The sequence below is a fragment of the Pan troglodytes genome, chromosome 2 (genome assembly GCF_028858775.2).
Source record: "Pan troglodytes isolate AG18354 chromosome 2, NHGRI_mPanTro3-v2.0_pri, whole genome shotgun sequence".
Classification (NCBI taxonomy): Eukaryota; Metazoa; Chordata; class Mammalia; order Primates; family Hominidae; genus Pan; species Pan troglodytes.
The window spans coordinates 195,682,833-195,710,650 of record NC_086015.1 but is presented as its reverse complement, the minus strand read 5'-3'; the positions used below and the strand labels follow the sequence as shown (position 1 = coordinate 195,710,650).

General features: G+C 39.3%; 2 protein-coding genes across 3 annotated transcripts in view; one reads left to right on the top strand and one right to left on the bottom strand.

The window, feature by feature from the left end:
• Positions 1 to 27,818, top strand: part of FGF12 (fibroblast growth factor 12) — a 585,069-nt gene that overhangs the window by 206,605 nt on the left and 350,646 nt on the right. Inside the window, exon 1 of one of the 2 annotated variants that reach the window (XM_009447025.4) lies at positions 6,057 to 6,256. The exons of the other annotated variant lie outside the window; for it this stretch is intronic. Coding sequence (XP_009445300.1) covers positions 6,166 to 6,256 — 91 coding nt within the window. The 5' untranslated portion in view covers positions 6,057 to 6,165. Of the gene's footprint in view, positions 1 to 6,056; positions 6,257 to 27,818 lie in introns of those variants that run through there. 2 annotated transcript variants of the gene reach the window in all.
• LOC129143660 (collagen alpha-1(I) chain-like) lies at positions 1,338 to 6,035 on the bottom strand. Its single transcript, XM_054682404.1, has 2 exons — positions 5,415 to 6,035; positions 1,338 to 4,442 (listed from the first exon to the last, which is right to left on the bottom strand). The coding sequence occupies exon 1, from the start codon at positions 6,033 to 6,035 to the stop codon at positions 5,568 to 5,570; it is 468 nt and encodes a 155-aa protein (XP_054538379.1). The 3' UTR covers positions 1,338 to 4,442; positions 5,415 to 5,567.

The following is a 27,818-nucleotide window of genomic DNA, read 5'->3' as shown; positions in this document are numbered from 1 at the left end:
TTGCAGCATTGTTTATAATAGTACAATACTGGAAACAATCAAAAGACCACTGCATAGAAGAGTGTGTGTGCATTTGTACAAAAGAAACACAGGCAAGATAAACTAAAGAAACCAGTTACCTATAGGCAGTGCATGGGAAATAAGTGGAAAAAAAGAGGGAACAGGAACTGGCCAGGAGGGATAATGAGGGAATAACAATTATCAAGCTATACTTTTTGGTAAAGCTTTGACTTTAAGTACCATAGTAATGTTTCATGCACCCAAATAAAAAAATAATTTAAGTAAACTAAATCTAGTTAAATAATTAAAATCAATGTGTATGGAATATAAGTTTACAAATGAATAACCAAACCACACTGAAGAGGATGGGCAAGTAAAGAAGCAACCTAAGTCACTTTCAAAAGAAAATAATATTTTGATTGGATACTGTAAAGTTCAAGACAAAAGTAAGTGTACATAAATACTGTACTCTTGTAATAAGTGTTTCTCACAGGAGTATCAGTTAGCAATTCTCTAACTACCTTAAGTGTATAGTAGGATTTAATAAATAAGTGAATATATTATAAATAACGGAAGTCAGGCCTTTCACTGCCAGAAAGAAGTTACAAATAAGGAAAAGGCAAAAAATAAAATGAACCTGGTGGTATTGACTTAGGATTGAAGTATTAACGATATCTATCTCTATCTCTAGCTCTACATGATATATCAGAATCTATCATCTAAAAAGATATACCAATAGAAATGTAGAAATAAATATGATGTAGGTGTATGTGTATATAGATTTCCTAGCTCTCTCTGCTGAGAGGACCTAAGAGCAGTAACACCCCAGTAAAAATGAGGACACTTAGCGCTCAGATGTTGGTTGCTATTGTTCTCCAAAGGAAGAACCCAGACTCATTTGGCAATCATTTGAATCCAGGGCTAGGGTAGAGGGGACAAAATAAACTTGGAACATTATGTGATGCCAAAAAATTAAGGAACTGCTAAAAAGCAATTGGGGTATGTCAAAAGGACACAATAGCAAATCAGAAGGATCTCCCAATGGCTAAAGCCAGAACAATTTTAGCCACAAAATAAATAATGATAGTATTGGATTATAATCCTTAGAATAAATATCCTTGAGGCCATGCTGATATAAATAAATAACTGAATACATAAATAAATGTAGGAGAAGGAACAGCTCTTACAGAATTCCTATTACTTTAGACAGAATAAAGGAAATACAAAAGTCACTGCTGGGCAAACTGCACATTAATAATTGTTGCAAGCAAGATCTGTCAATGGATGCTAAAATCAGTGGATAAAAGTTTGAGGAAAAATAGGACATTAGCACAGCATCAAAGTTTTTTCCTCAATATATTTATCAATTATAAATGAAAAAAATGTAACTTTACAATATGGAAATCTAGTAGACATAACTTTAACCAGGCAATCAAGGTTAATACCACTAACTGACATCATGTACCCTCCCCCCTGCCATAATGATATACTAAGAAGGATACAACATCACTTCTATGGCATTCTTGCCAATGAATAACCTTAGACTAATCATTAGAAGACATTGGACAAATCCAAATTGAAAGACATTCCGCAAAATATTTGACCAATACCTATTAGAAATGCCAAGGTACTGAAAGACAGGGAGACTGAGGGACCATCACAGATTGAAGGAGATTCAAGTGACATGACAATCAAATGCAATATGGGTCGTAGTTGGATCTGGTACAGAAAAAGGACATGAGGGTGGGGAAGAGCTGGTGAGAGCTGAATAGCTGGTGAGAGCTGAATAAAGTTTGTAGTTTAGTTAATCACAAGGTACTAGTGTAAATGCTCTGGGTTTGATATTTGTACACTGGTCATGAAAGTCATTAACATTAGGGAAATTGGGTAAATGGTATGTATGAACTCTCAGTCTTATTTTATAACATTTGCATAAGTGGAAACTTATGATAAAAAAGTTTGGAAAATAATAGAAGGAGATAATGAAGATGAAGAAGAGGAAGAGAAGGAGAAGGAGGAAGCAGAGGAACAGGAGTCAGGGAGGGGAAGGAAAAAGAAATAAAAAAGAACAAAAGGAAGAAGAGAAATTTTAAAATAACATGTTTGCTTTTTTAAAAACAGTATCAAGATTGTATTTGAAGGTATTGCTAAGATGAGAGCTACAGGCATGGTTTTGTGCCCTTTCAGAGTCAATGGGCTATATGCATAACATGGAACAAAAATGCCATGTTAGATAGCGTACTGATTTTCATCTTTTAGTTTATATGTTGGTTTCTTTGTGAAAATAAATTTAATATCAATTCAACAGACATTTTGCCATTGATATATTCAATAAAAGTTTTGCAACCTGGCATGATTCTTTATATGTTATTACCAATTCAACATTCTCTTCCAAACAGATAAATATACTGATTAATTGCACAGCTGATGCCAAGAGTGAACAGATGCCTATGTTTAGTCTTAATAGAAAAATATCTTAGATAAGTAACAATTTAAATATCTCAAAACTCCCTTACACAATTATTAATTTCTACAAACTCTTAGTAATTATTTTTAAAAAGAAAAAATTTAGGTACTAGGAATTCAAACACATTCATCCATCATTATATACCAGAATTCCTAATCCTTCTCAAAAAGTGCTAACTTATTTTATTTTGAAGCCACACTGGTGAGTCACTTGCTATAATTTGTCCAAGATGTCTAAGTCAATTAGAAAACAGAAAGAATGGCTAACTTTAAAAATCCCAATTACAGACAGATAACATAATTTAAAATTTGGGTATTAAAACAATAATATATCTGAATATAAAATTAAAAATATTATTGCCAGTAAAATTTTGAGTTTGGCTTATGGGATAATACACAGAAAGGAGAAAAGATGAATGTTCTTGTTCAAACTAAAATACATCACTTTCTTACCCTTCATGTACTCCTGGCTATTTTTGTTGTTTTGTTTTGTCTTTTTTGGGATGTTATGATACATGTAAAAATGAATTCTGATATATTGCTCAAGATACTTCAGAAAGACTGTACTCTGTGTGCCTAATTGTGGAAGTGGGTGACAATCACATGAGGAGTTGCTTTAAAAAGCATGAACATTGAAATCCTGATAAGTGTAAGAACCTTTTTTAAAAAATAAAAAACTGTCTAAGTAATACAATTCTACTGATCAAGTCCCTTTCATACTTACTTACAAAGTAGAAACTTATGTTGATATATACTTACAAAGTACGAGCTTACTATTATCAAATGTCCATACTATACAGTAAGAAAATATTTTGCATTAAAATGTTACGTGCCCTCTGAACTCACCTGAAAGCTCAATACCAACAAAACAATCTATAAATGTAATAGTTCAGTTTGTTTTTATAAGTACTGTGATGATCCATTTCCTCTCTGGTCATAAGAATCACTGTGATGGCCATTTAAACAATACAGTACACCATTTGAATATTAATTGTACTGAGATGTCTTTCCTGCTCTGCATCCTAAAAGTTTACAATCCTGTTGTGGAGTCAGAAGACTCACACGTAAATGCTTCCTATAATCAAATAATAGAGCCACTGTATTAGACCTCAATAGTCTAACACCCAGAACCCAGGGAAGTTGGTAATAACACCTTATGTTGCAAAGATAATTAAAATCTTCAAAGCACTTTCACATGTTTTCCCTAATTGAACTCTTGCCACAACCTTGCCAGGAGGCAGAGAGGGTTGTGATAAATATAAAAACTGATGCTCAGGAGGTCATATGTGTTTTAAAATCACACACGGACCTGTTCACTCTGCTCAAGTGCCGTCGAGGGAACCACAGCATTGTCCTGTTCATTTGCTATTTTTCCAGGAATAGCACTTTCCTCAAAGTAAGGAAATAGCTCTAGGTATTGGGTTCCAGAATAGGAGAGCCCTACCGGAAAACCGTGTTCCGCTGCAGCACAAAGGACTATTTTTAGATGTTTTCCTTTTGCTAATTGTCTCTCCCTCTGTGGGGGAATTTCTATGGGTAGAATCCCAGATGAGCCAATTTTCTCACTAATTCTCAAAGAGACAGGAAAGATGAAGACCATGGCTCAGGTTGCCCTGGGGCTGCATAACTTCTTCGGTGATGTCAGTGCAGTGGTTTTAGGAAGATCTTCAAGGACCTTGGAGCTTAAAGAGCTTGTGATACCACTGAACAACAGGACTAAGAGGCGACTAGAAAGAAAGGCCTGGGCATATCTTCTTGAATCTTGGAATCACCCCAAATGACCTTTCCTGGAGCTTCAGCTTTGAAAGGAGCTAAGAGGGTGTGAACCCAGGTGGTGGCTGTAAACTCAAGCGGCCCTCCAGATGTTCTGGTTTTTCTTCCATCACCTCTGAGAGAAAAAAGGAAGAGACTTCTTCCAGGCAACTTCAAACATCATTTCAAGTGTTAGGGAGCCAGTGGAACCACAAATGTTTAGCCTATATAAGAGAAAGAGAACAGGTGTGATGCAAACCATTTTTACTCCCTTGCAGGGAAGAGCTAACCAGTTAGTGCTAGGCAGCCTTGAGACAATGGATGGAACAAAGGTGAGGTCAGTTGTTGGCTCAACCTCAGGGAAAACCTAACAGTTTTCGTGCAATGAATTACCTAGGGAGCTGCTGAGTTCACTGTCACCTGGATTATTCAAGCAGAAATTCACTGATATGAACACTGGCATTCATCGGAAAGTGAAAATGATTCACAACCCTACAGGTGGGGTCTAAATAATAATAATTGCAAACACTATTTTAGCACTTACTTTAAAACAAGTGTTTTCTTAACTCTCAGGGGGTGTGTGAGACAGATGCTATCTTTAACTTTCTTTTAAAGATGAGAAAATTGAGGGACAGAGCGGTTAAGTAATTTGTTCAAGGTCACACACCTAGTAGGAATTTGAACTTACGCTGCTTGTCTCTAGTGTCTGTGCTCTTAACCACTTGTATTGCTAAGTGTCCCCTAAAGTCCCCTCTTGCCCTGAGATTCCACATAGGGTTACGTCCTGTCACTTCGACAGCATTCTTCCCATGCTTACTCATTGCACTTCCAAAAGGGCATTGCTGGAATCAGGAAAAGAAAAGAAAAAAAAGAGTCAAGGGGGCTGCTGGGAAAAAAAAATCGAGATCTTTAAACTCATGGAGAAGCTGTTTGGTCATGGGGCGGGCTGGCAGAGGCAAAGCCTGCCAGAATACTGGCGCCAAAGCGAAGCGCTCTTTTGTCTTCAGATTTCCCGCCTCACCTGCCTCCTCTCCCTCTGTCCCTTCTAGCTCCACTTCCCACTGCACCTATGCTAAGCTTTTCTAGGAGCCTGAAAGGCACGGGGACAAACAAGCACGCCGCTGCCAATCCTCTGTCTCACACCCTCTTCCCCACCCAGATTGACGGGGAGACGCCCAGGGTGGTAAGTGACTTACCCAAGGACACAGAGCCCCGACCAGAAAATCCAGGTGTCCAGACTCCCACATCGGCACTCTGTCCACGCCTACGCACACCTGACTTCTCATAGCCGGCACCCAGGAGCTTTCTTTATTCCACGTCCCCGCCTCCCTACCCCACCCCCTAGTTCCCTAGAGTCGCTTCTGACGCTCTGCAGCCTCCGGGGTCCAGCCCTCCCTGCGGGTGCTTCCCTTCCGCCGGATTCCCACACCGGAGTCGCCCTTGGCCGCGCGCAGCCCGCGGGACCACTGCCTTCCGGGCTGGAAGCCGCGCAGCCCTCTCAGCGCCCCAAGCCCGGGACGGCTGGGACACCGAGGTAGTCGGGCTCCCAGGGCACAGGGTCCGGCACCGAGGGCAGGAGCAGGGGAGGTGCCAAGGACCCCGGTCCAGAAGGCACCTGTAAGGAAGCACCGACCCGCAGTGACGTCCTCCGCGTCGTCCTCAGACCAGCCACCGCCTCCGGAAGGTCTCAAGGGGCCGTGCTCGAGCCCACCGAGGGGTGGCGGCGCCTCGGGCTCTCGGAGGGCTGCCCCCGGCGGACCGGCACTTCCGCGTCCCAGCCCGCCCCCTGCCGGCGCCCGGGCTCCCTCCCGCTCCATGTGCAAACTCCCCTCCACCTGGGCGCGCGCGATGGACTCGGGACCCGGCTTCCGAAGACAGGCCGCCTGTTGGTTGGACTACTAGCGCAGGTGGGCGGGGAGTTGACCAACCCCACACACGCGCTTCTCCATGAAGATTCTTGAGCTTTCTCTGAAGAAAGGAGTGCATATGCTGCAGTGTCTCTGTGGAAGGAGCCTGAGGTCCAGCGACAGCCCAAGTGGTGAGAAAATGTTCTTTCCCCAGCCCCCAAACACTGCAGAATGCCCCCTTCCCTTCTCCCGGGGCCCTCTCCGCCGCCCTCCTCTGCTTCATTCAGCGCTGCCTGTGGCGGAGGGAAGGCGTTTCCCGACTGGGGCGAGGTCAGGGCCCCTCCGCTGGTTCTGTCTGTGGGTATTTTTTCTTGTAAATCCCTGAAGTCATCGACGCTTTGTAGGGAGAGCGCGTTGGCTTTCGCCGGGCGCGCCTGGGCTGAAACCTGCGGGTCTCTCTCCAAGCGGCGCTGGCCGTGACCTGCGTTCGCACCTTCTCGCGGCCCTCTCTGCGATTTGCGAGGGCGGCGCGCGACTTGGAGTTGTTCAGTGTCTCCGAAAAGTTGCTCGTGCGTTCCACAGGAGAGGGGACTTTTAAACAGATGGCTGGCAAGGCAGGTATATTTTCTTTTTCTTGCTTTGTCTGAAAAGTAGACATCTGGCGGTGGTTAGGGGTACGTTTCCCCTGGAGATTTAGCGATTTCTGTCCTTGGTGCTGAAGTAGGAGGGTCCCAGTTAGCCTTGGGCTTCAACCGGGTGCCCTGGGAAAGACTACACGGACGAAAAGAAAGAAAATCAGAACCTTTGAATGAACTGAGATATTGAGAAAGGCCATTAAAAATTGAATGAAAAAAACCCCACCAAACTAATATCAAATAAGTGTGATTCTTTTATGCTGAAGTCTTGCAAAATGGTGTGCTGTTTCACCACGTTTCCTCCATTGTCTATCTCTAATTGTTTATAAAGTTCTTTAAAAGGTTTGTATAAGTTATCTTTAAAGTGGTGTGTCTATTAATCTTGCAAGGGCTAATTCAGGTTCTGTGTCTTTTGATTTTCCTTTTACAAACTGGGAGTGGGGTGTGGGAAGAGAACAATGACACCCTAATACATCTAGACAAGTGTCTTTTTGCCAAGAAATATACGTTTTTGGTCCATGAATTCCAAATAATTTTACTTTTCAAAAATTTAACAACATTATACAAGATTTCGTGTTTAAAACTCCATATGTTATTTTGGAGAGTCTGATTCATTTGGTTATGGCACCTATTTTCACTCTGTTCTTGAGCTATGAAAATTATATTTGGAAAGATTATAATATATGTAGGTTTCATTCATTCTTATAGATCTTTGACTTTGTGGTTACTCATCAGTCTAAATGAAATATAAAACTACTTAAAAAGACCTAATTAGAATTAAATAGAAAACTACTTAAAAAGAACTAATTTATGAAATTGCAGAACACATTTTCAAAATGGAATCAGCAACGAGATCTCATTTTTACTTCCATGCAGTTCGGAAGATTATTTGTACATTATTTTTTGCCATTATATTTGTAAGTACTAAAAGGCATCATACCACTATATTCTAAATGAAGTGGCTTTATGTTAAAGTTTCGTGTTTTGATATACATATTTCAAGAAGCCAGTAGAGATATGTGTTATTATTTCATTTTTTCCTGGTCCACAGTAAATATAATGTGAATAGATCATAACTTGGGTATATGTCTCTTAGAGGTGAAAATTTTAAAACTCTGTAGGGTATGTAATGAAGACAGGGCAGTCTCTCATGTCAAATTAGGAAAGATATTCAATTTACCTGCAGAGTCAGTTTCCTAAATAGCGATAGATCCAAATAGAAGGGTTAACTTATGTGATTGGACAGCATAGTTTGTTGCAAGTATGGGACTGATTTAGTTGTAACACAGTCTCAATAAGTCACTACCCATCTTTGAAACTCATTATTTTTATCTGACAACAGTGGAAATGATAGACATAGCCTGTTATATATATATATATATATTTGAGTATACTCTAGGTTTAACAGTGAGTCTGTGAAAACTTGTGTTTTATTTATATATGCATTTTTACTTAGTGGGGTAGAGGAATTCTTGTAAAATGGTATTTAGTTCCAAGTAGTGAAGTTTACTTCCCACCCTTTCCACAGACAGAGGTAATATACGGTTTTGTATCAGAAGACTGTTTCTGGGAACTAAACTACCTTTACGAAAATTGTGACTCTTTTAAACTTATGATCTAGTGTAACTAACATGGCCTTGCTGTTTCCTAATTAGTACATAAATGTAAATTACTATAATAATGGTACCTACCTAATAGATTGTTGTAAGCATTAAATGGATTAATAGCAGCTAAAGATTTAGTTGAGCTCTCATGGTATGCCAGGCACTGTTATAAGAACTTTAAGCCTACTATACACCATGTGCTTAGTATATTTTAGGTCCTTTTATCATTGTGTTCTATTTTAAAGCGATATTTTTTCATGTGGTCTGTGCCATTAGTATGACCTCACAGCAATTTTTCATGTAATATTGCCATGCCCAGTGTGCATATGCAAATTGAGGTAATGATATCAAACATTTTTTTTCACGGAGCAAATGTATAAAAACAGAGCTCAAATGAACCACTCTAATTTTTAAAACTAACTTAAGGAGAAATTAAGTAATATTTTAAACAATGTAAGCATGGATAACAAAGTTTTATGCCAGCTGCTGCTTCTCCATTATTTTACAGTTGAGGGAGGTGAGGTCCACAGAAGGGAAGTGACATAATTTGTTACAGTAGGTTAAGAGATTCTCCTAACAGATTGCTGAATCGTTGGAATTATGAGCATTTTGATATTTTATTTAAGTTTTATTAAATGAATAGTACTAAGAAAATATAAACTAATCATTTATTTAGAGCTTTTTAGTATCATTAAAATATATTATTGCTCCGGTCTTTCCTCTACATTATCAGATATGAATGTCTTGTCTAGTTTATCCATCATATTAGTTTCTAAGTCCTTTGTACTGCAGTAGGATGGGTATAAGCTATCAAATGGAAGACAATCTCAGACAAGGTTGAGTGGATTGTTTAAGGCTAAATTCTGGGTCTCTTATGATTCTTTTTTTTCCATTTCTCAAAATGAATTTTTTTAAGCATGTAAAACCCATCCATTAAATGAAAGATTTCAAGTTTAAGATGCTAAACAATATTGCTAAGCTTAAATGGCACTTGTATTAATCTGATAATATATTAAGTTTTTAGTTTAAAGGGGAAGTAAAGCAAATTCATCTTTCTCTAGAGATAGAACCTTTACAAAGAAAAAGACTCACAGAAGAGTAGAGATTAAAACAATAGCTAATGCCTATTCCCATTCCTCTCAAAATGTAGTCAGGGGAAATGTGGAAGCAATCCATCAGAGTGGTGTTAAAATTGCAGGTTCCTCATCACTTCAGCAGGAAAGACCATTAAAATGTTGTAGAAGAGGAATTCCTGTCCTAATGATCAGGCTCCTGAGAAAGCTGGGTTAAGTCTCAATCTGAAACAGAAGGGCAGCATTTTTGGCAGTAGGTCCCTACAGTAGTAGTAATAGTAGCAGGTGTGTGTGTGTGTGTGTGTGTACACACAATTGCTTCCTTGCTTGCCTGTGTTATCACTTGGGCTACCCCAGAAAATCACCCTCCTTCTGTGTATAGTTATGACTCTTCTGCGTTATTTACTCAGGGGCTTCTCAGGCTGGTAGCCTGAAGGATTATCAGATGCCTAGAGACTGAGCTAAACAATCACATCAAGTGGCCTTGATGTGGAATTGAAACACTCTAGGCAAAAAAAACCTCAACGATCCTATAAAAAACACATACCTCAAACTCCATCTTTCCTAATCCCTGAAAACCTATGGCCTTTTTACTATCTCTATAGTTTAGCATTTTCTAGAATGCCATATGGTTGGAATAATATAGTGTGTAGCCTTTTTATATTGACTTCTTTCACTTAGTAATATGAATTTAAGTTTCCTCCAGGTCTTTTCATGGTGTAATAGCTCATTTCTTTTTAGCACTGCATAATATTCCATTGTGTGGATGTACCACAATTTATTTATCCATTCACCCACAAAAGAACATCTTGGCTGCTTCGAGACTTGGAAATTATGAAGAATAATGTTGCTATAAACATCCTTGTGCATGTTTTTCTGTGAACATAAGTTTTCAGCCTGTTTGGGTAAATATCAAGGAGCACAGCTATTGGATTGTATAGCAACAGTGTTTAGTTTGGTAAGACAGTGTCAAACTGTCTTTCAAAGTTGCTGTAGCATATGGCTGTCCCACCAGCAATGAATGCAGGTTCCTGGTGCTCCACTTCTTTGTCAGTGTTGTCAATGTTTTGGATTTTGGGCATTCTAATAGGTGTGGAGTAATTTCTCATTATTGATGCAATTTACAATTCCCTGATGACATATGATATTGAATATCTTTTCATACCCTTGCTTGCCACCTGTGTATTTTCTTTGTTGAGGTGTCTCTTAATGTCTTTTGACCAGTTTTAAATCAGGTTGTTCATTTCTCATTGTTGAGTTGTCATTAGCACTTTTCACCCAATATTTTGGGTCCTCCTGCTGGGCATATTGTTGGATGGCATTATCCCATTCACTGGAAGTTAGGTGTGGCCCTATGACTTGCTCAGACAAATGAAATGTGAGCAGAAGTGACACACTGGAAGCTTTCATAGCCTGAGCACAACTCACCTCAGGTTCTTTGCTGCAGCTGACATTCAAGGCAGTGGTTACTCCCTTAGCCTGTGTACCTGAGTATCTGTGATGAAGAGCCCCGCCGTATGACCCATGATGGACATTTAATGCAAATAAAAAGTTAAAACTTCTTTTTGTGAGTAACTTCAATTTTTAAGTTAGTGTATTATCTAACTTGCCTTTGTTGATATAATAAGGCGGTGCAGCTTAAATAATAAGATTTAATGGAAAGTTACTGAGCTATGTTGAAGCCTGTTTTCAGTTAAAATGCTCTAATTTCTTTATGATATCATGTGTAGTATATAATAAATAGATGTATTGAGTTCTGTTTGTAGTCTTTTGATAATTAGCTTAGCATACCAAATTATGAGGTTTTGTTATTACCATTCTAGTTAGTGTGTGTCCTGAGGCTAGTTGGTGCATTATTCCTTAAATGATATCGATCTATTTTCCAAAGATGTAATTAATCCCCACTGATGTTTTCCAAGAACTTTGAGATTATTCTTTCAAAGTTGTAATTTAATTGCAAGACTCTGAAAAACTCAGTCATTCCTTTCTACTTACTCTAAAATGTGGAAATTACCTTTTGAGGCTCCCAATCACATCTAGGAGAGGAAGAGTTATCTCCATTGCCTGGAAAGCAGTGACAATGTGGTAGCTTTCATCACTGCTGCAGTTTTGCCAGGCAATGGAAACTGCAAATAAATGCTCCTTTTTTTCTCTCAACTTATAAACAAAGAGTTGTGTGCATTGGGAAGAATATCAGGGAAGTAGTTTGTGGTGAAAGGATAGGCTCAATGCTCCCATCTGGCTCATGGGCCAGCAATCCATTTGCCTGACTCTGTGTTAAGCACAGCAGAAGAGAGAAGGGAACCCAGACTTTTTCTGAAGCCTAGGATACTTGCACCATGCCAATTAACCCTCCAAATTGCCACCCCTCCCTTCTTTCTTTCCCCTCCATCCGAGATTAGAAAGTTAGAGAAATATGTCTCTTGCTTCAGAGATTGCCATTTTCCAATTTAGCAAAAAAAAAAAAAAAAACCCTTCAGGATTGATTGTATCTAGCTTCTGTTTCAGGCAATAGAGACTCAGCAGGGAACTCTATACCTATAAGCAAAAGGCGTCATACAAGGCCAAAATGCCAAAATGAAGTAATTAGGAGTCTCAGTTTGTTTCAGTTCAACAACCCTTACTTGATTTAATGTTTAATGGTAAAAGTCACCTCAAGGAAGGAATAATTAATTCAATCTAAGATTCATGATAATCTCTCTGAGCTTGAAAAGCATTTAGGAGTTCACAAGGAAGTGCTGGGATATGACAGATGAGAGCTTTAATGGAAATGAGTAGTATCTCTGTATATTTTACTGGAAAAAATGTGTTTGAATACAACTAAGATAAAGATATAAAAAGAAGCAATTTTTAACAAAAGGCAATTACTCTACAACTCAGTTCAAGTCTACTTAGCTTTGCCCATATTCAGATATCCTGCAAAGTTATCTATGTGATACCTTTTCTCTGCTCTTGCTTCAACATAAATCCATTTATTTACAGCCAGATATATTAGAAATCAGCTTCTTAGAAAGGTGCAAGTTCTATTCTGTGGTACCAGAGTTATAAAGAGACATCCAGCGAGTACTTATAGATCTGTTATCTCAGTTTCTATGGAGTATCTTAAAACAATGGAATTATTGTTCTTTGTCTAATTTAGTGTATGCAATTGTTATCTTTATGCCATGTAATTTTCACTGCACAATATTATGAATGCCATGTTTGAATATTTCTTCTGATGCCATTAAATGTGGGGCATTTGCATTTCATAGGGTGCCAATCAGAAAGATACTGTGACTCTTTTTGAGACAATCTCTCTTTCTGAAATGATCTTTCTTGTTTATACATAAGCTTCTAGTACCGACCTACCCCCTCCACTCATTACTGTTTATAGAAACGATAGCATTGCAGTTGGTGTCACTGATTGCCCACGTTGTTACTTCAATGAAGCCAGCTGGGATGCGATTGCATGGTCTTTAAATAAAACTTAGTGACACAAGATGAATCTCTTTTTTTGAGGGGAGAGGGGTTGTTGCTAGCTGGATCATTTTTCTAAGGCACTAATTATTTGCTTAACTTGGAGGAACTTGAGAACCAGTGAATCGCCATGTTGGTTCAGCATCTGACCTTGGCTCTAAGGAACTTGTGGGTGGATAGCAGAGTTACAGTCATTATGAAGCCATTCTCAAAATGATGGTGATGATCCTTCTACCCCAACTAATTCCACCATTCTGCAAATAAGTCTTTGACTAGAGATAGTAGATGTGCCTGTAGTTCCAGTTCCTCAAAGGCTGAGGCCAGAAGATTGAGATCAGGAATTATGGGCAGTAATAGCCCTTTCAGCCTGGTGACAGTCTTCTGTTCACAAGCAGCCTGGGGATTACCTAAAAGTGGTGAAAAGGAGAGTGAAAAGTTGGTGTTGCATTGTCTAAAACTGCCATGGTACGGAATATGGAGAATATCAATCATTACCTTTGACCTTTGGGCTTGCAAATCTTATCGTGAGATAAAGTAAGATAGCATTCCTCCTTACAGTTATAGAAGACAAATTAGGAAACCGAGACTTCCCCAGGTGAAGATTTAGGTCAATGTACATTATTTTATCCTGAAAAAATTTATAAATTTTAAATATATTTATATCTATTTAAAATTTCTGTGTGCTTGTGTGTGTGTGTGTGTGTATTTGGTCAAATGCATTAAAAATTGCTAATGGCAGTATAAACTACAACTAAATGCTAAGCCCCTTAATTGACTGACTGGACCCCCCTCTCAGCCAAGAGGCTCACCCCAGAAGAGCCTTAAAAGCTGTAAAAACTGAGTTCATGGCCGGGCACAGTGGCTCACGCCTGTAATCCCAGCACTCTGGGAGGCCGAGGCGGGCAGATCACGAGGTCAGGAGATCAAGACCATCCTGGCTAACACGGTGAAACCCCGTCTCTACTAAAAATACAAAAAAATTAGCCGGGTGTGGTGGCAGGCGCCTGTATTCCCAGCTACTCGGGAGGCTGAGGCAGGAGAATGGCGTGAACCCCGGAGGCGGAGCTTGCAGTGAGCCGAGATCACACCACTGCACTCCAGCCTGGGTGACAGTGCGAGACTCCATCTCAAAAAAAACTGAGTTAATGGCCATGACTAGATGGGAGGTCAGATTCGCCGTTATATCCTCTCTGTTTTGCAGTTTAGACACAACTGACCAGCATTGTTAAAATGGAGATCATAAGGCTGGTAGAACAGACTCTTTGTGGCCATAAATTAGCAAATTATAAATAGAATCTAAGGCCATCCCAGGCAAGGGTTACGTTATGCACCCCTACACTTAAAGAATAAACTATGTTGGCCGGGTGCGGTGGCTCACGCCTGTAATCCAAGGACTTTGGGAGACTGAGGTGGGCAGATTACCTGAGGCTGAGAGTTCAGGACCAGCCTGGCCAACGTAGTGAAACCCCATCTCTACTAAAAATACAAAAAATTAGCTGGTTGCAGTGTTGCGCAGCTATAATCCCAGCTACTCTGGAGGCTGAGGCAGGAGAATCGCTTGAACCTGGGAGGCGAAGGTTGCGGTGAGCCGAGATCATGCCACTGCACTCCAGCCTGGGCTGCAAAGGGAGACTTCGTCTCAAAACAAAAAAACAAAACAAACAAAACAAAAAACAAAAAAAGAATAAACTATCTTCTAACTGCCACAGGATATTTGTTTTTCTGTAGCAGCTAAACAGGCACTGGCTTTGAGATAAGCAATGTTGAAGCAATTACAGCTCCACCAAATGCTAACTGACCCCCAACTTCTCTTCCACGAGTGATAACTGTAGCTTTGATTGGACAAGAGATTGATATCAGTAACTTTCCCCCGATAAGAGACCATTGACCATGCCCTGGCTCTGGCTGGCTTACAGAAGCTATGCACTTGAGTGCCTTCCTATCCCTGCTTCACTTTTTGACCCACTGGGCCCAACCGTAATACACTTAATATTAAGCCTCCACCCCAAAGTGAACATAGGTCATATGTTACATGCATATTTGTTCAGTATGCATGCATCGGAACTACTTTCATGAATATTCATGACTCCTCCTACATTAGCCACCCTGTTTAGCATAAAGCTCCCACCCCAACCCTCCTCCTTCGAAGTTCATGTGTCTGGTCTTCGCCAGAGCTACACTTCCCAGCCTGTGGGAATGGCCACCTAGCAGGCTGCTACCCTTGATAAGAAATAAAATCTCCTTCCCAGATTTATAATTCTGTGATTTTTCAATTAACCGCAGTTATCTTTAGGGAATTTGACAGCTGAAAAGGAAGACTAGCTTTTTACTTTACATGTGTTTCTATTATTTAAATTTTTATTAAAAATGTGTTTCTTTTATAATTAAAAACTAGTGATATATATATATATTCAGTTTATGCAGTTTTCTGATGATAGCACAAGACTTTGAAAATGTAAAATCTCTGTAGAGTAAGAAAATCTCTTATAAATCTATAACCCCAATATAATCTCTTCTATTCTATGCGTGTGAATTTTTTAAACAAAAGTTATCACACAAACATTAATATGTTTTGTTTCCTTTCTATGGGACTAAACAATTATTCTAAATATGGAAAGAGGTACATATATTGAAATATTTGGAACATATATTTTTTCCAAAAGGATTTACAAGCAGCTATTAGTAATGATTACTTGAAGAGAGAAACTTCTGAAGCAGCGAGAATGAGGCTTTCCCGTTTTAGCTTTGTGCATTTCTGTGCTGTTTCTAATGATGTGTACATATTGACTTTATTTAAATATAAGTAAGGGTGTAGCTAGGTGGAGAATAGTGAATCATTTTTGTTTCTTTTTTTTTAAGCTTGTCTGTATTTAAAAATACTAATGGATATGCCATTTTACAAAAGATTCTCCCAAACATGATTTTAAATTACGTTATGGAATGACATTACAGGTCTGTACCATACGTACCAGTCTACTCAATGTCATTTGATATTTAGATTTTTGTGTGTGCTGTGGGCTTGGGGGAGGACATCAGTAATAACTTTTCTTTCATTTTCTTCCTTTGAACTCCCTCCTTCATTCTGAGTTCCAGACAACTGAGAAAATACAGAAACTTGTCAAACAGATGGCTATCCACCTTCTTAGTTGATTGCTGGAATACTAGATTGGAGAAGATCAAAATGGAACTTAGCACCTTTCTCCCAAAACTAAATCTTGACACGTCGAACTCACCAGAGGGAAGGTCTGGGTCTACAGAGAGGACTCATCTGCTGAGAATTCCCGCCTCATCTTTGTTGAACACCAATAGTAGTGTGAGAGAGATTTGGATTCCACATCTACCTGTAAAGGCAGGTCGAGGTCCTGACCCATTAGTGCCTACTCAGCAGCTCAGGATGTGTCCATCCTGTGGCCAGGCTGATCCACAGAGAAAGAAACAACAGGCTACACTTCACGTGTTCAATTTCCCCCCGATCTCACCAAACACACAAAAGTTTTCTCTTCCCTGGAAAAGAGTGAGAAGAATGGATGGAAGGGTGAAGACTCTTATTTCCAATACTCTGGGAAAGGCAGAAGTGCCTCTTTTGTGGGCCAGGAAGTAACTGTGGAAAGTGAGAGAGCAATTAACTCTTACAGTGTGTAACTTTCAAAGGCATAGATATTCTTTTATTTATTATTTTCACTTTTCTTTTAGGTTCAGGGGTACATGTACAGGTTTGTTACACAGGTAAATTGTGTGTTGTAGGGATTTGGGGTACAGGTTATTTCATCACTCAGGTACTAAGCATAGTACCCAATAGAAAGTTTTCTGATCTTCACCCTCCCCACACCCTCCACTCTCAAGTAGGCCCTGGTGTCCGTGGTTCCCCTCTTAGTGTTTATATGTCCTCTTTCTTTGTCTTCCACTTGTAAGTGAGAACATGCAGTATCTGGTTTTCTGTTCCTGTGTTAGTTCGCTTAGGATAACGGCCTCTAGATCTATCCATGTTGCTGCAAAGAACGTAATCTCATTCTTTTTTATGACTGCATAGTATTCCATGGTGAATGTACCACATTTTCTTTATCCAGTCTACCACTGATGGACATTTAGGTTGATTCCATGTCTTTGCAAAGTGAACAGTGCTGCAATGAACATATACATGCATATGTCTTTATGGTAGAATGATTTATATTCCTTTGGGTATCATGAGGTCAGGAGATCAAGACCATCCTGGCTAACACAGTGAAACCCCGTCTCTACTAAAAATACAAAAAATTTAGCCGGGCGTGGTGGCGGGCGCCTGTAGTCCCAGCTACTCCGGAGGCTGAGGCAGGAGAATGGCATGAACCTGGGAGGCAGAGCTTGCAGTGAGCCGAGATTGCGCCATTGCACTCCAGCCTGGGTGACAGAGTGAGAGACTCCATCTCAAAAACACACACGCACACACACACACACACACAAAACAAAAACTAACAATCACCATAATATCCATAGAATTCAGAAAAAAATTCAATTTGGTTTTTCACGGATAAAAAATGTAAAATGGTATTGGGCAGTAATTTGGCTGTAACATATAACTTGGGTGATAGTCTTTTAAGTGATTTTGGATCCCTGATTTTTTGGAATTCGGCATAGTAACACTACTACTGAATAGTCTATGGTGATCCATTTTCAACCCTCTCTTATGTTGGTAGATTATTCAGAGGATCAGGACAGGAGGCAAGCCAAAGTCATATTAAAATTTAATATTATAAATTATATAACAAAAATTTTTGACCTCATTAACCTGTGACTAAAAAGTAAATTCACTTTTATTTCTCAAGTCCTGACAGCTGGGCTCATTCAGTAGACTGCCGATTTTTCATTTTCTTGCTGTTTTTCTGTCACCAAGTAATTTGTAAGAAACACTGTAAGTATTTATACATTCCACAAATTTATCCTGGTGTTTATTTGACATATCCACCAACTTTCCTCGAAAACTCAGAACCGCTGAGGCGCAAGAACTTTGCCACTCTCCTCTTTCAGTCTTAAGAAAAAACAGACTGTGGGTCTTTGGAATAATTTGCTGAATTCCTACAGAAAACAAAAGTGTATTACAGTGCAGAAAATGGAAACGTTAAGCTAGATATTAGCTATCACTGCTTCTACAGCCCTTAGGCCATGTGCTTCCCTAGAAGAGCCTCTTGGTCTTCTCTCTTTAACTTCTAGCCTAGATATGCATAATGGATATTCTTTGTTTCCTCTAGCAATTAGGCGCTACTCCCAATTCCATAGAGAAAATTCCTGCTCCCGTTCCAATGTTAGTTGCTTTTCTTATTGCCACATGACTGAAGGTAGAGCATCTCTGTCTTTTAGGAGAAACGCTTGTACCACAGGGCATGGTCTGGCCACTCCTGGTACAGAAAAGTAATCACAGTAGTTATCTACACAGTCTGGCCACTCCTGGTCCAGAAAAAGTAATCACAGTAGTTATCTGTACATTTCTATGTGTTTGGGTTATTTCATTTTAAACACTGGATGAGAAACACTAAGAGTCTGGCCCAAGTAGCATTACACCTTTCCATTATCTGTTATACAACGTAGATTGCAAAGAGATTAGTCTGACATGCTCTTCTTGGGATGATCTGTTCTCACAGACTTTTAGGAAAAATAAGACGTTCTTCTAAGAATGATAAACAAGGATTTTCAAACAGGGCAGCCAAATGCAGAGGAAAAAATTTTTAAGTCTGCTGAAACTTGGTTCTGCTTAAAATATACCCAATGTAAATTACTAAACAAAATACTTAACACCTCGTTGGAAGCATCTGTTACAATGGTGGTGGTGGGAGGGGTATTTCCAAGAACAAAGAATGGGAAATGGACTTAGATTTGTATGATTAGAAAGACTCACAAGGCAGTCCCTCTCAAAACAAAGTAATTTCTAGGACAAGGGAAAATTCTCATCTCTATCCTAGGGAGCAACAATTACAAACACTTCCCAGACTGGTATCTATCTAGCTATAGGAATTTTAAAGGCCAGCCTCATTGGTCACCCTACTGCTTGAAGAGTTGAATGTTTTAGGTTTGGGAAAGAATGACATTATGAAATATTGCTTCATTTATATGTTCTTCAACTAGCATTACTAAGACCCATGTCATGTGCCAAGCAATGAGCCTGCATGAATCCTATTTTAAAAGAACTCACAGTTTGATAAGGGAGATAACATGTGAGCAAAACTGATCCTAATTAAGATATTAATGATGTCTAAAGTGTGCCATTCTTAATCAGCATTGTCATTGTTCTAGCAGAGATTGCTATGTTTAGAGTAGAAATAAATTCTCCCAAATATTTTTGTTTGTAGGTTATCTTCTCTGGCAATTACGGTTGGCTGCTGTCATTGTGTGCGTGTGCTCAGTTCCTATTCTAGTTGAGTGGTATGGTTGTTGTGTTGTTTTCACCACTCTCAGCTGGAAATATTCTATTTGTAGTTACTATTACGCTAACTAGCCCTAGATGAGTCATCATGATGATTTTGTTTTCTAAAATGCAATACTTATGGATTCCATGACTTCAACTGGAAGTAGAGTTCATGGCATTGGAATTGGGAAGGCACAGGAAGGAATAGAAGAAAAAATATATGTAGTTTGTTTTTAAGGTTAAGAAACAGAAATGTGCAGAGAATATGGTAACAAACACCAATACACCTAAAACTTAGAATGAACAAATTTGCTGACTTTATGTCATATTTATTTCAAGTTTTTTTAAATGAAGAAGTTAAATATTAGTGATACAATTAAAATTATTAGAACCCTTCCCAGCTCTATTCTCCAATTCTTTTTTTCTCAGGTGTAACAACTATAATGATTTTGGTGTGTGTCCCTCCAGTCCATGTGTTTACATTCTTAACATATATGTAATGGTTTTGAGTGTTTTAAACATTTATATAAATTATATCTAACTTTACTTATCTCTCTGCATCTTATTTTTCACTCAAATTTGTGTTTTTGAAATGTATGCCTGTTAAAAGAAATTTATCAAATTTAGAAAGAGGTAGCCTGATGTGAAATAGTCTACTACAGCGGCTGAGAGTATGGACTATGGAGCCACGTTGCCTGGGTTTTACGTGGCTCTGAGAGGTACCACTTATGCGATCTTGAACAACCTTCAGGGTTGTTCTTTAACCCCTCAGTGCCTCAATTTCTCCATTCGTAAAATGGCAATAACGATAGCACCTACTTTATGGGGATTATAGTGAGGAGTAAAATGAGTTAATATATGCAAAGCTCTTAGGATAGTGCCTGGCGCTTATTAAGCACAATGTAGGTATTTATTATCTGTATTTCACTTGGGAATGCATATTCAGTCATAGTAGGAGGAGCAGTCTTGCTTGGCTAATATTCTCTGATTTCTTACATTCATGTTAACTAGAAAAAACCATTCTGTGTTCAGAGTTGGATTAGTCTCAGAAGCAATTGGGCAGTAAATGAAGCAGAAAGAGTAGTAACCTGAACAGGATAGATTAGGCTGTTGCACAGCGGACTGGCATAGAGCGAAATTTGTAGCATCTGCTGAGAAATTGCCTGACTATTCTCTGTGTGTGTGTGTGGAGGGGGGGGGATGTTGGATTTATTATATCAGCAATACCACAGGGACAAACTGAGAATGGTCTGAAATCCTATTCTATTTTCTAGACCTTCCCCTCCTCTCTCTGAGGAATTGTAAATAGGTGCACTCTTGTCATCTCACCTTTTAAATGGAAAGGGCATGGTTCTTGGTTGAGCTGGAACTAGAGTGAGCACTTGAGACTCAAGTAAATCCTTCCAGGTGTGTAAGAGGAAAAATAAGTGAAAGACAGTATGTGGAGCTGGGATTGTCCAGTGACTTCAGATCTGTGCCAGCTCTACTTTCCAAGCCACCTGGGCATCCTTAGCAGGTTTCTTATGTCCAAAAATAGCCAGCTGTCTCAGAAAGGTGTAAGTGCATTTCTAAGGCAGACATTGACAGAGGCAGGACTTTGTTTTGATTGATCTTCTCACCTCATGAATCCTTTAGGCATGACCAAGTTTCACTAATTCTAATGCACCTTGCTGTTATTATTGCAACAAAGATTTTAGGAAGAATAAAATAATACCTGGGTTGTAACTTTCTAATGAAGGTTACAGAGCTTAAGTGCAGAGAGCATAAGTGACTTTAAATACAGAATCTTAATATTTGGATGCTAGCAGGCCGGGCACGGTGGCTCACACCTGTAATCCCAGCACTTTGGGAGGCTGAGGTGGGCAGATCACAAGGTCAGGAGATTGAGACCATCCTGGCTAACACTTTAACTAACATTTTTAGTAGAAACTCCGTCTCTACTAAAAATACAAACAATTAGCCGGGTGAGGTGGTGGGTGCCTGTAGTCCCAGCTACTTGGGAGGCTGAGGCAGGAGAATGGCGTGAACCTGAAAGGTGGAGCTTGCAGTGAGCCGAGATTGTGCCACTGCACTCCAGCCTGGTCGACCGAGCAAGACTCTGTCTCAAAAAAAAAAAAAAAATATATATATATATATATATATATATATATTTATATGGATGCTAGCAACAATTGGAGGCATTGAATGCACCCTTTTATTTGGCAGATTAATAAATTGAGGGCCAGTAAGCTTGAGATGTTTTTTCAAAGCCCCAAGTCTGTATAAAGTGGCTGGATCTTTGAATCCAGAACTTTTACCTCTTAGTACACTTGGGATTTGTAGACTTGTGACCTGGGTTGAAATCTAGTTATTTTGGTCACTCAATGCATGACCTTCGGCAAGTTTCTTAACCTCTTTGACCCTCAAAATTATCATCTGTAAAGTGATTATGATCATCCTTGCTTCCATCAAAGCATTGTGAAGTTTAAATGAAATAGTGTATGTCCAAAGCGTAAAATATAAAAAGCATGACACAGATATAACTTATTTAGTACCACTGTTGTTATATTTGATGCATTCATAACACAAAGGCTATATCAGGGATAAAAATAAAGCTTCATTTTATATCACCTTGGAGAGAGATTTAAAGGCAGAAGCAAATTATACCAACATGAATCTTACAGCTTCTTTGGCATAAGAGGTATATCTTCCAATAGCTATTTTGTTGCACACAAATTTTTCTGACCTATTCTGTTATGATGCTGTTTACAGAAGATGCTATCCTTATCAGTTAAATAGAAACTTTTCAGTCTGTGTTGTGGACTGGGATAACATGATAGAGATTAATGCATTTTATTGATTTAAACTTGTTTTAAGGGTTTCACCAGTTACCAGTAACTAGACTCTTACAAAGTGTGTGGTAATGGACTCCAATATCCAGACTGACTTCTATTATTAAAGGCTTGCGTCACTCTAGTTCTCAGTCAATGGTGAGCAAATATATACTCAATCAGGGTTTAATTCCTAGGACCTACATGCATTTTTATCTGTAATCAAAGAGTAACTAGTAACTAGACTCTTACAAAGTGTGTGGTAATGGACTCCAATATCCAGACTGACTTCTATTATTAAAGGCCAGTCAATGGTGAGCAAATATATACCCAATCAGTGTTTAATTCTTAGGACCTACATGCATTTTTATCTGTAATTCAGAGAGAACAGTTGAACTACTTTTAGGTGTGGCAACCACATTAATGAACATCAGCTGTTAGTAAAAATAACAGCACAGGCAGAAGGAAATCGTAAAAGCTCACGTAAGCACTAGTGATTAGACACATTTAGACATAATTTTGTTTCTAGTAGGTGCCGGACTTTGGGCATACAAAGATAAGTCAATGCCTGCCCCAAGGAGTTCATAGTGTAGCCAGGGAGCAAATATATAATCAAAAGTACATCTTCAAAAATAGGTGCTAAAGATAAGAATAATTATCCACAGGAGCAAACAGAGATGAAAGCAAGTTATCATTTAAGTTGCAGTTTTAAAAATAAATAGGCATACACTTGGCATAGAAGGTGATGAGAAAGAATACTTTAAGTAAAAGGGAAAATGTGCACCGAGTCATGGGGCCAAGAAAGAACATGTGCTTCAGGCTGATGAATTTGCTGTCTTTCATTTATTCCTTCATTCATTTATTGATGGCCTACTGTTTGCCAGGTGCTATTTTAATTACTAGGGATTCAGTGGTGAGCAAAATAATGTTGATTTTGAAAGCTTATTTTCTAGTGCAGAAGTAAAACAATAAATAAACAACTTGCATGTGTATAATAGAATGTCAGGTGGTGATAGGTGCTATAAAGAGAATAAACCCATTGAGGGGATAGAGAGTGAAAGGAAGAACTCTTTGGATAGAGCAGTTTTCTCCTAGGGAATTGCTTTTTAGTAAAGACCAAGGAAGTGAGGAAGCAAGCCTGCAAATACCTGGGGAAGTTGTATCCCAGCTGGAGGGAACAGCAGGTGGAAAAGTCCTGAAGCAGGAAAAAACTTGGCATATTTAAAGAGGGGCAAGAAGAGCAGTGCGGCAAGAGCAAAGTGAAGAAGAATTGTAAGAAAGGAGATTATTTGGTGTCTTACACTGTGACATATATTTGGGAATGAGGATTATGGGAAGTCATGGAAGGGTTTTGGACAACGGTGGCATGAGCCATTTACATTTTAAACGGATCCCTCTGTCTGCACTATGAAAACAGACTGTAACAGGGAGACCATTTAGTAGGCTATTCAGCATTTCTAGTGGGAGGTTTGGAATAGGGTGATAATGTGTTGAGTAGTGACACATAGTCTGACTTGGAATATATTTTGAAGGTAGAACTGTCAAGATTTGCTATTGATTGACAGCGGGATTTGAGAGAAAGAGAGGCCTCAAAAAGGACTCAAGTAATCGGGCCTGAGCAACGAGGTGAAGAGTGACACCTTTTACTGATTTGGGAAATAGAGTAAATCTGTGTTGTGGGGTGGAGGCGGCAGAGGGCGGAGGAATAAAGTGTTCTGTTTGAATGTGTTAAATTTCACATGGAGTAGAGAAGAGACATTGAATAGAAAGATAAAATTCTGGAATTTAGGAGGGCTGAGACATGAGTGTGTGATTCATCAGCATATAGATGATGGTATTTAGGACCACAGAACTGTATTTAGTCATGTAAGGAGTTAGTGTCAATATGGAAGAAAAGAGATATAAGGACTAAGCCTGCAATGTTCTATATTTAGCCATCAGGAGCTAAATCCTACCAAAAAACCAGAAGGAGTAACTTGAGAAGTAGAGGAAATTCAGGAGAGTGTGATAACACAGGAATTAAGTGAAGAAAGTGGCAGAAAGGAATGACCAGCTTGATGAGAGTTATCCACAATACGCAGACTGGGAATGGATCTTTTGACTGGGAAATGTGGAGGTCGTTGGTAACCCTGGTGAGCAGTTTCGACGGAGAAGTGGGTGAGAAAGTCTGATTTGAAAGGGCTCAGGAAACTAGGAAGTGAGGTAGTGGGGACAGTGAGTATGGAAAAATCTTTCTCTAAGAGTTTTGCAGTGAAGTTGTGTGGAGAAGTAAGGGAATGTGAGAAGATGAGAACATTGTTTTTATGAAAAATATTATTAGCATATTTATATGCTGATGAGATAGATTGACTAGAAGAAGGAAAGCTGATGTTGCAGGAAAAAGACGGCGGATATTGCAAGTGTAAAAGCGTCTTCCTATGGCTGGCAAATGCCAGGCTTGGACCAGTATATCAGAGTCACATCAGACTCTTGTCAAACAGATTGCCTTGTCCTGCACCAGACCTCCTCTGTATCAGAAAGGTTCTGTATTTATATTTTAGAAAAGCTCCCCCCGAGATTATATTGTAGAATTAGATCTGGGAACATTTGTTTTAAGCAATGTAAGATATTGCAGTGGTGGCAAGAATCCATTAGCTTGGGGTGGAAAGTTAGACGTTTTATAAATGTTTCATCTTGCTTTGGCTTTTCTTGGTTTTGAATTTCTCCTATTAAGAATGATCATAGCATTTGTGACTAGAGGCTGCTAATGGTTTTTGGAGTCCATGTGGTTTCTTTGGGGAGTATTTACATAAGAGTCTAGCTCTATTTATGATTAGAAAAACTTTAATCATGGATTTTAACAAATGGTTTCCTGTTTTTAAAAGTGAAGATTAGGCTGGGCACAGTATCTCATGCCTGTAATCCCAGCAATTTGGGAGGCCGGGATGGGTGGATTGCTTGAGCCCAGGAGTTCGAGATGAGCCTGGCCAACATGGGAAACCCTGTATATAAATATATATATAAATTAGTTGGGGGTGGTGGCACATGCTTATGGTCCCAACTACTCGAGGCTGAGTTGAGAGGATCACTTGAGCTTGAGAGGTCAAGGCTTCAGTGAGCCATAATTACGCCACTGCACTTAAGCCTGGGCAACAGAGCAAGACCCTGTTTCAAAAAGGTGAGGGCTATTGGATTTGGAATACAAAGGCCTAGGTTACAATTTTGTCTCTGTAATTTAAAAACTATGTGAATTTTGACAAGCTTTGTGTGTTATTTGAAAATGAGTGTGCTAATTCTTTCCTTGAGTTTACAGCATCCTGGAGTTTTGTAAAGATCAAGTAGGTCTAAAACACTTTATGATTGATAAAGACTTACACACACATATAGTATAGGTTTATATATATCATTGTTGTGAATTGTGGAAAACAGCTTTCATAAAAACAATTATATACTGCATGATGTAAGTATCTTGGGAAAAAACATTCATATTCTACTACTTGTGATGCAAAGTAAGACTGATTAAAATGTTTATGTATGGACACTTTATATATTCACATACATATATATAAGCATACATAGATATAAATGTGTATGTTGTTGTATAGCTTTGTTCAGTATAGCTTTGTTACTAGGTTTCTTCAGAGATTAGGATGATTTCTGGATTATGGCTAATGAGACTGTAGAAAATGTGTTAGTGGCCAGGTGCAGTGGCTCACGCCTGTAATCCCAGCACTTTGGGAGGCTGAGGTGGGTGGATCACGAGGTCAGGAGTTCAAGACCAGCCTGGCCAAGATGGGGAAATCTTGTCTCTACTAAAAATACAAAAATTGGCCGGGCGAGGTGGCGGGCACCTGTAATCTCAGTTACTCAGGAGGCCGCGGCAGGAGAATTGCTTGAACTTGGGAGGCAGAGTTTGCAGTGAGCTGAGATCGTGCCACTGCACTCTAGCCTGGGTGACAGAGGAAGACTCCATCTCAAAAAGAAAAATGTATTATATATATATATATATATATATGCCCTCCAATTCTTCCCAGAGCACTTTCAAGTATGTAGATAAGCCCTTGAGTTTTACTAGTGTTTCTCTGTACTACACCTGTGTTTCAATCTGTGTCCCACATATTAAATAAATCACAAATGAGAGAAGGAATAGAATGCGTGATACAGTAGGTTGTACCATTGTATTCCATGCAGATCACAAAGCATTTGCAGGTGGGAAGGAGGAGATCATATCTGGTCTTGGGAATCATGATTTTCAAGGAATATTATCACACTAGAATGCATCTAGGGGATAATGACCAGGATATTAGTAGGATTTGGAATCATGACTCAGAAGGAACAGGTAAAGACTAAAAATATTTAACCTAAAGAAGAGAGATTGAAGTAGGATATGATGGTCTGATGATTTTGAGGAAGTAGAAGTAGGTTTGACAGATTTAGTTTGAAAAGCAGCTCTGTGCCAACAGGAAGTACTATTGCAGAGAACACAATGGATGTTTCGGCTGCTTATCAACTTTGCAGTGACTGTTATTGTACAAACAGATGCTAGATGACTGTAGGGATATTGCAGAGGGAGTTAAACATCTGATATGAAGCAGAAATAAATGACCTATGAAATGTCTTCTAGCTCCCATATTCTGTGTCAAATCTAAGATGTTACGAGAGGAAGAGCTAGTGAATTTTCTGAGCTCTAATGGAGGAGACTGGAGGGGAAGCTACAGAGGAAGACAGATGCAAGACATGCTTGGTTATGCTAAGTAGTAGAAAGTATTTCAGAAAGTATCTAGAAACATGAAACTTGCCATTTGATTTCTGAAGTGTTTAGATAAATCTCTAGGTACGTGCTGTTCTGTCAGTCTCTTCTGATCCAAGGAGTCAGAACAGTGTCCTTGGTGTATAGCTAGTTCTCTTCTAAATAACAGAAAAAAATCATCCTGTGATAGGGTTTGGATCTGTGTCCCCATCCAAATCTCATGTTAAAATGTAATTCCCAGTGCTGGAGGTGGGGCCTGGTGGGAGGTGATTGGATCATGGGGGTGGTTTTTCCTGATTTAACACCATCCCCCTTGGTGCTGTTCTTGCAACAGTGACTTCTCCTGAGATCTGGTTATTTAAAAGTGTGTGGCACCTCCCCCTTTTCTCTCTCTTCCTCCTGGTCTGGCCATGTGAATTACTTGCTCCCCCTTCACCTTCTGCCGCGATTGTAAGTTTCCTGAGGGCTCCCCAGAAACCGAGCAAATGCCAGCATCGTGCTTCCTGTACAGTCTGTAGAACTGTGAGCCAATTAAACCACTTTTCTTTATAAATTACCCAGGCTCAGGTATTTCTTTATAGAAGGGCAAGTCCTGACTAATACATTCTCTGAGGCCTTCTTATGTCTTCCTTTGAGTGGTAAAATTTGCTATAAAATAATAAAACCCTTAGCACATAGACTTGCATAAGTGCATAAATTGGGTGGAAGAAGCAAGAATTTAATTTATGGGCCACTTAGTTAAGAAGAAGTCCATTTGACATACTTAACAGCTAACTGTGCTCCTAATGCAGAGTTAATGTTTTATACGTAGACTCACAGATTGATGTTGCAGAGAGAATCTTTAGAGATAATTTAGTCCTTTCACAGATGAGCAAGCTGAGGTTCAAGGAAGAAATCTGCTAAAGGCACACAGTCTCAGCACCTAGACTGAGACCCTGGACTCCTGCTGTCATTGGCCAAGGCATGCTCTGACTCTTTATATTTCCATTTGTCTCCTAAATTTGTAATTCCCATGATTACACATTGAGATGACTATTTCTAAGTTTTCCTAAAAATCAGGGTGGATTACT

Coding starts and splice junctions, on each gene's coding strand:
- LOC129143660 (XM_054682404.1), bottom strand. CDS start 6,035: ATGGAGCGGGAGGGAGCCCGGGCGCCGGCAGGGGGCGGGCTGGGACGC.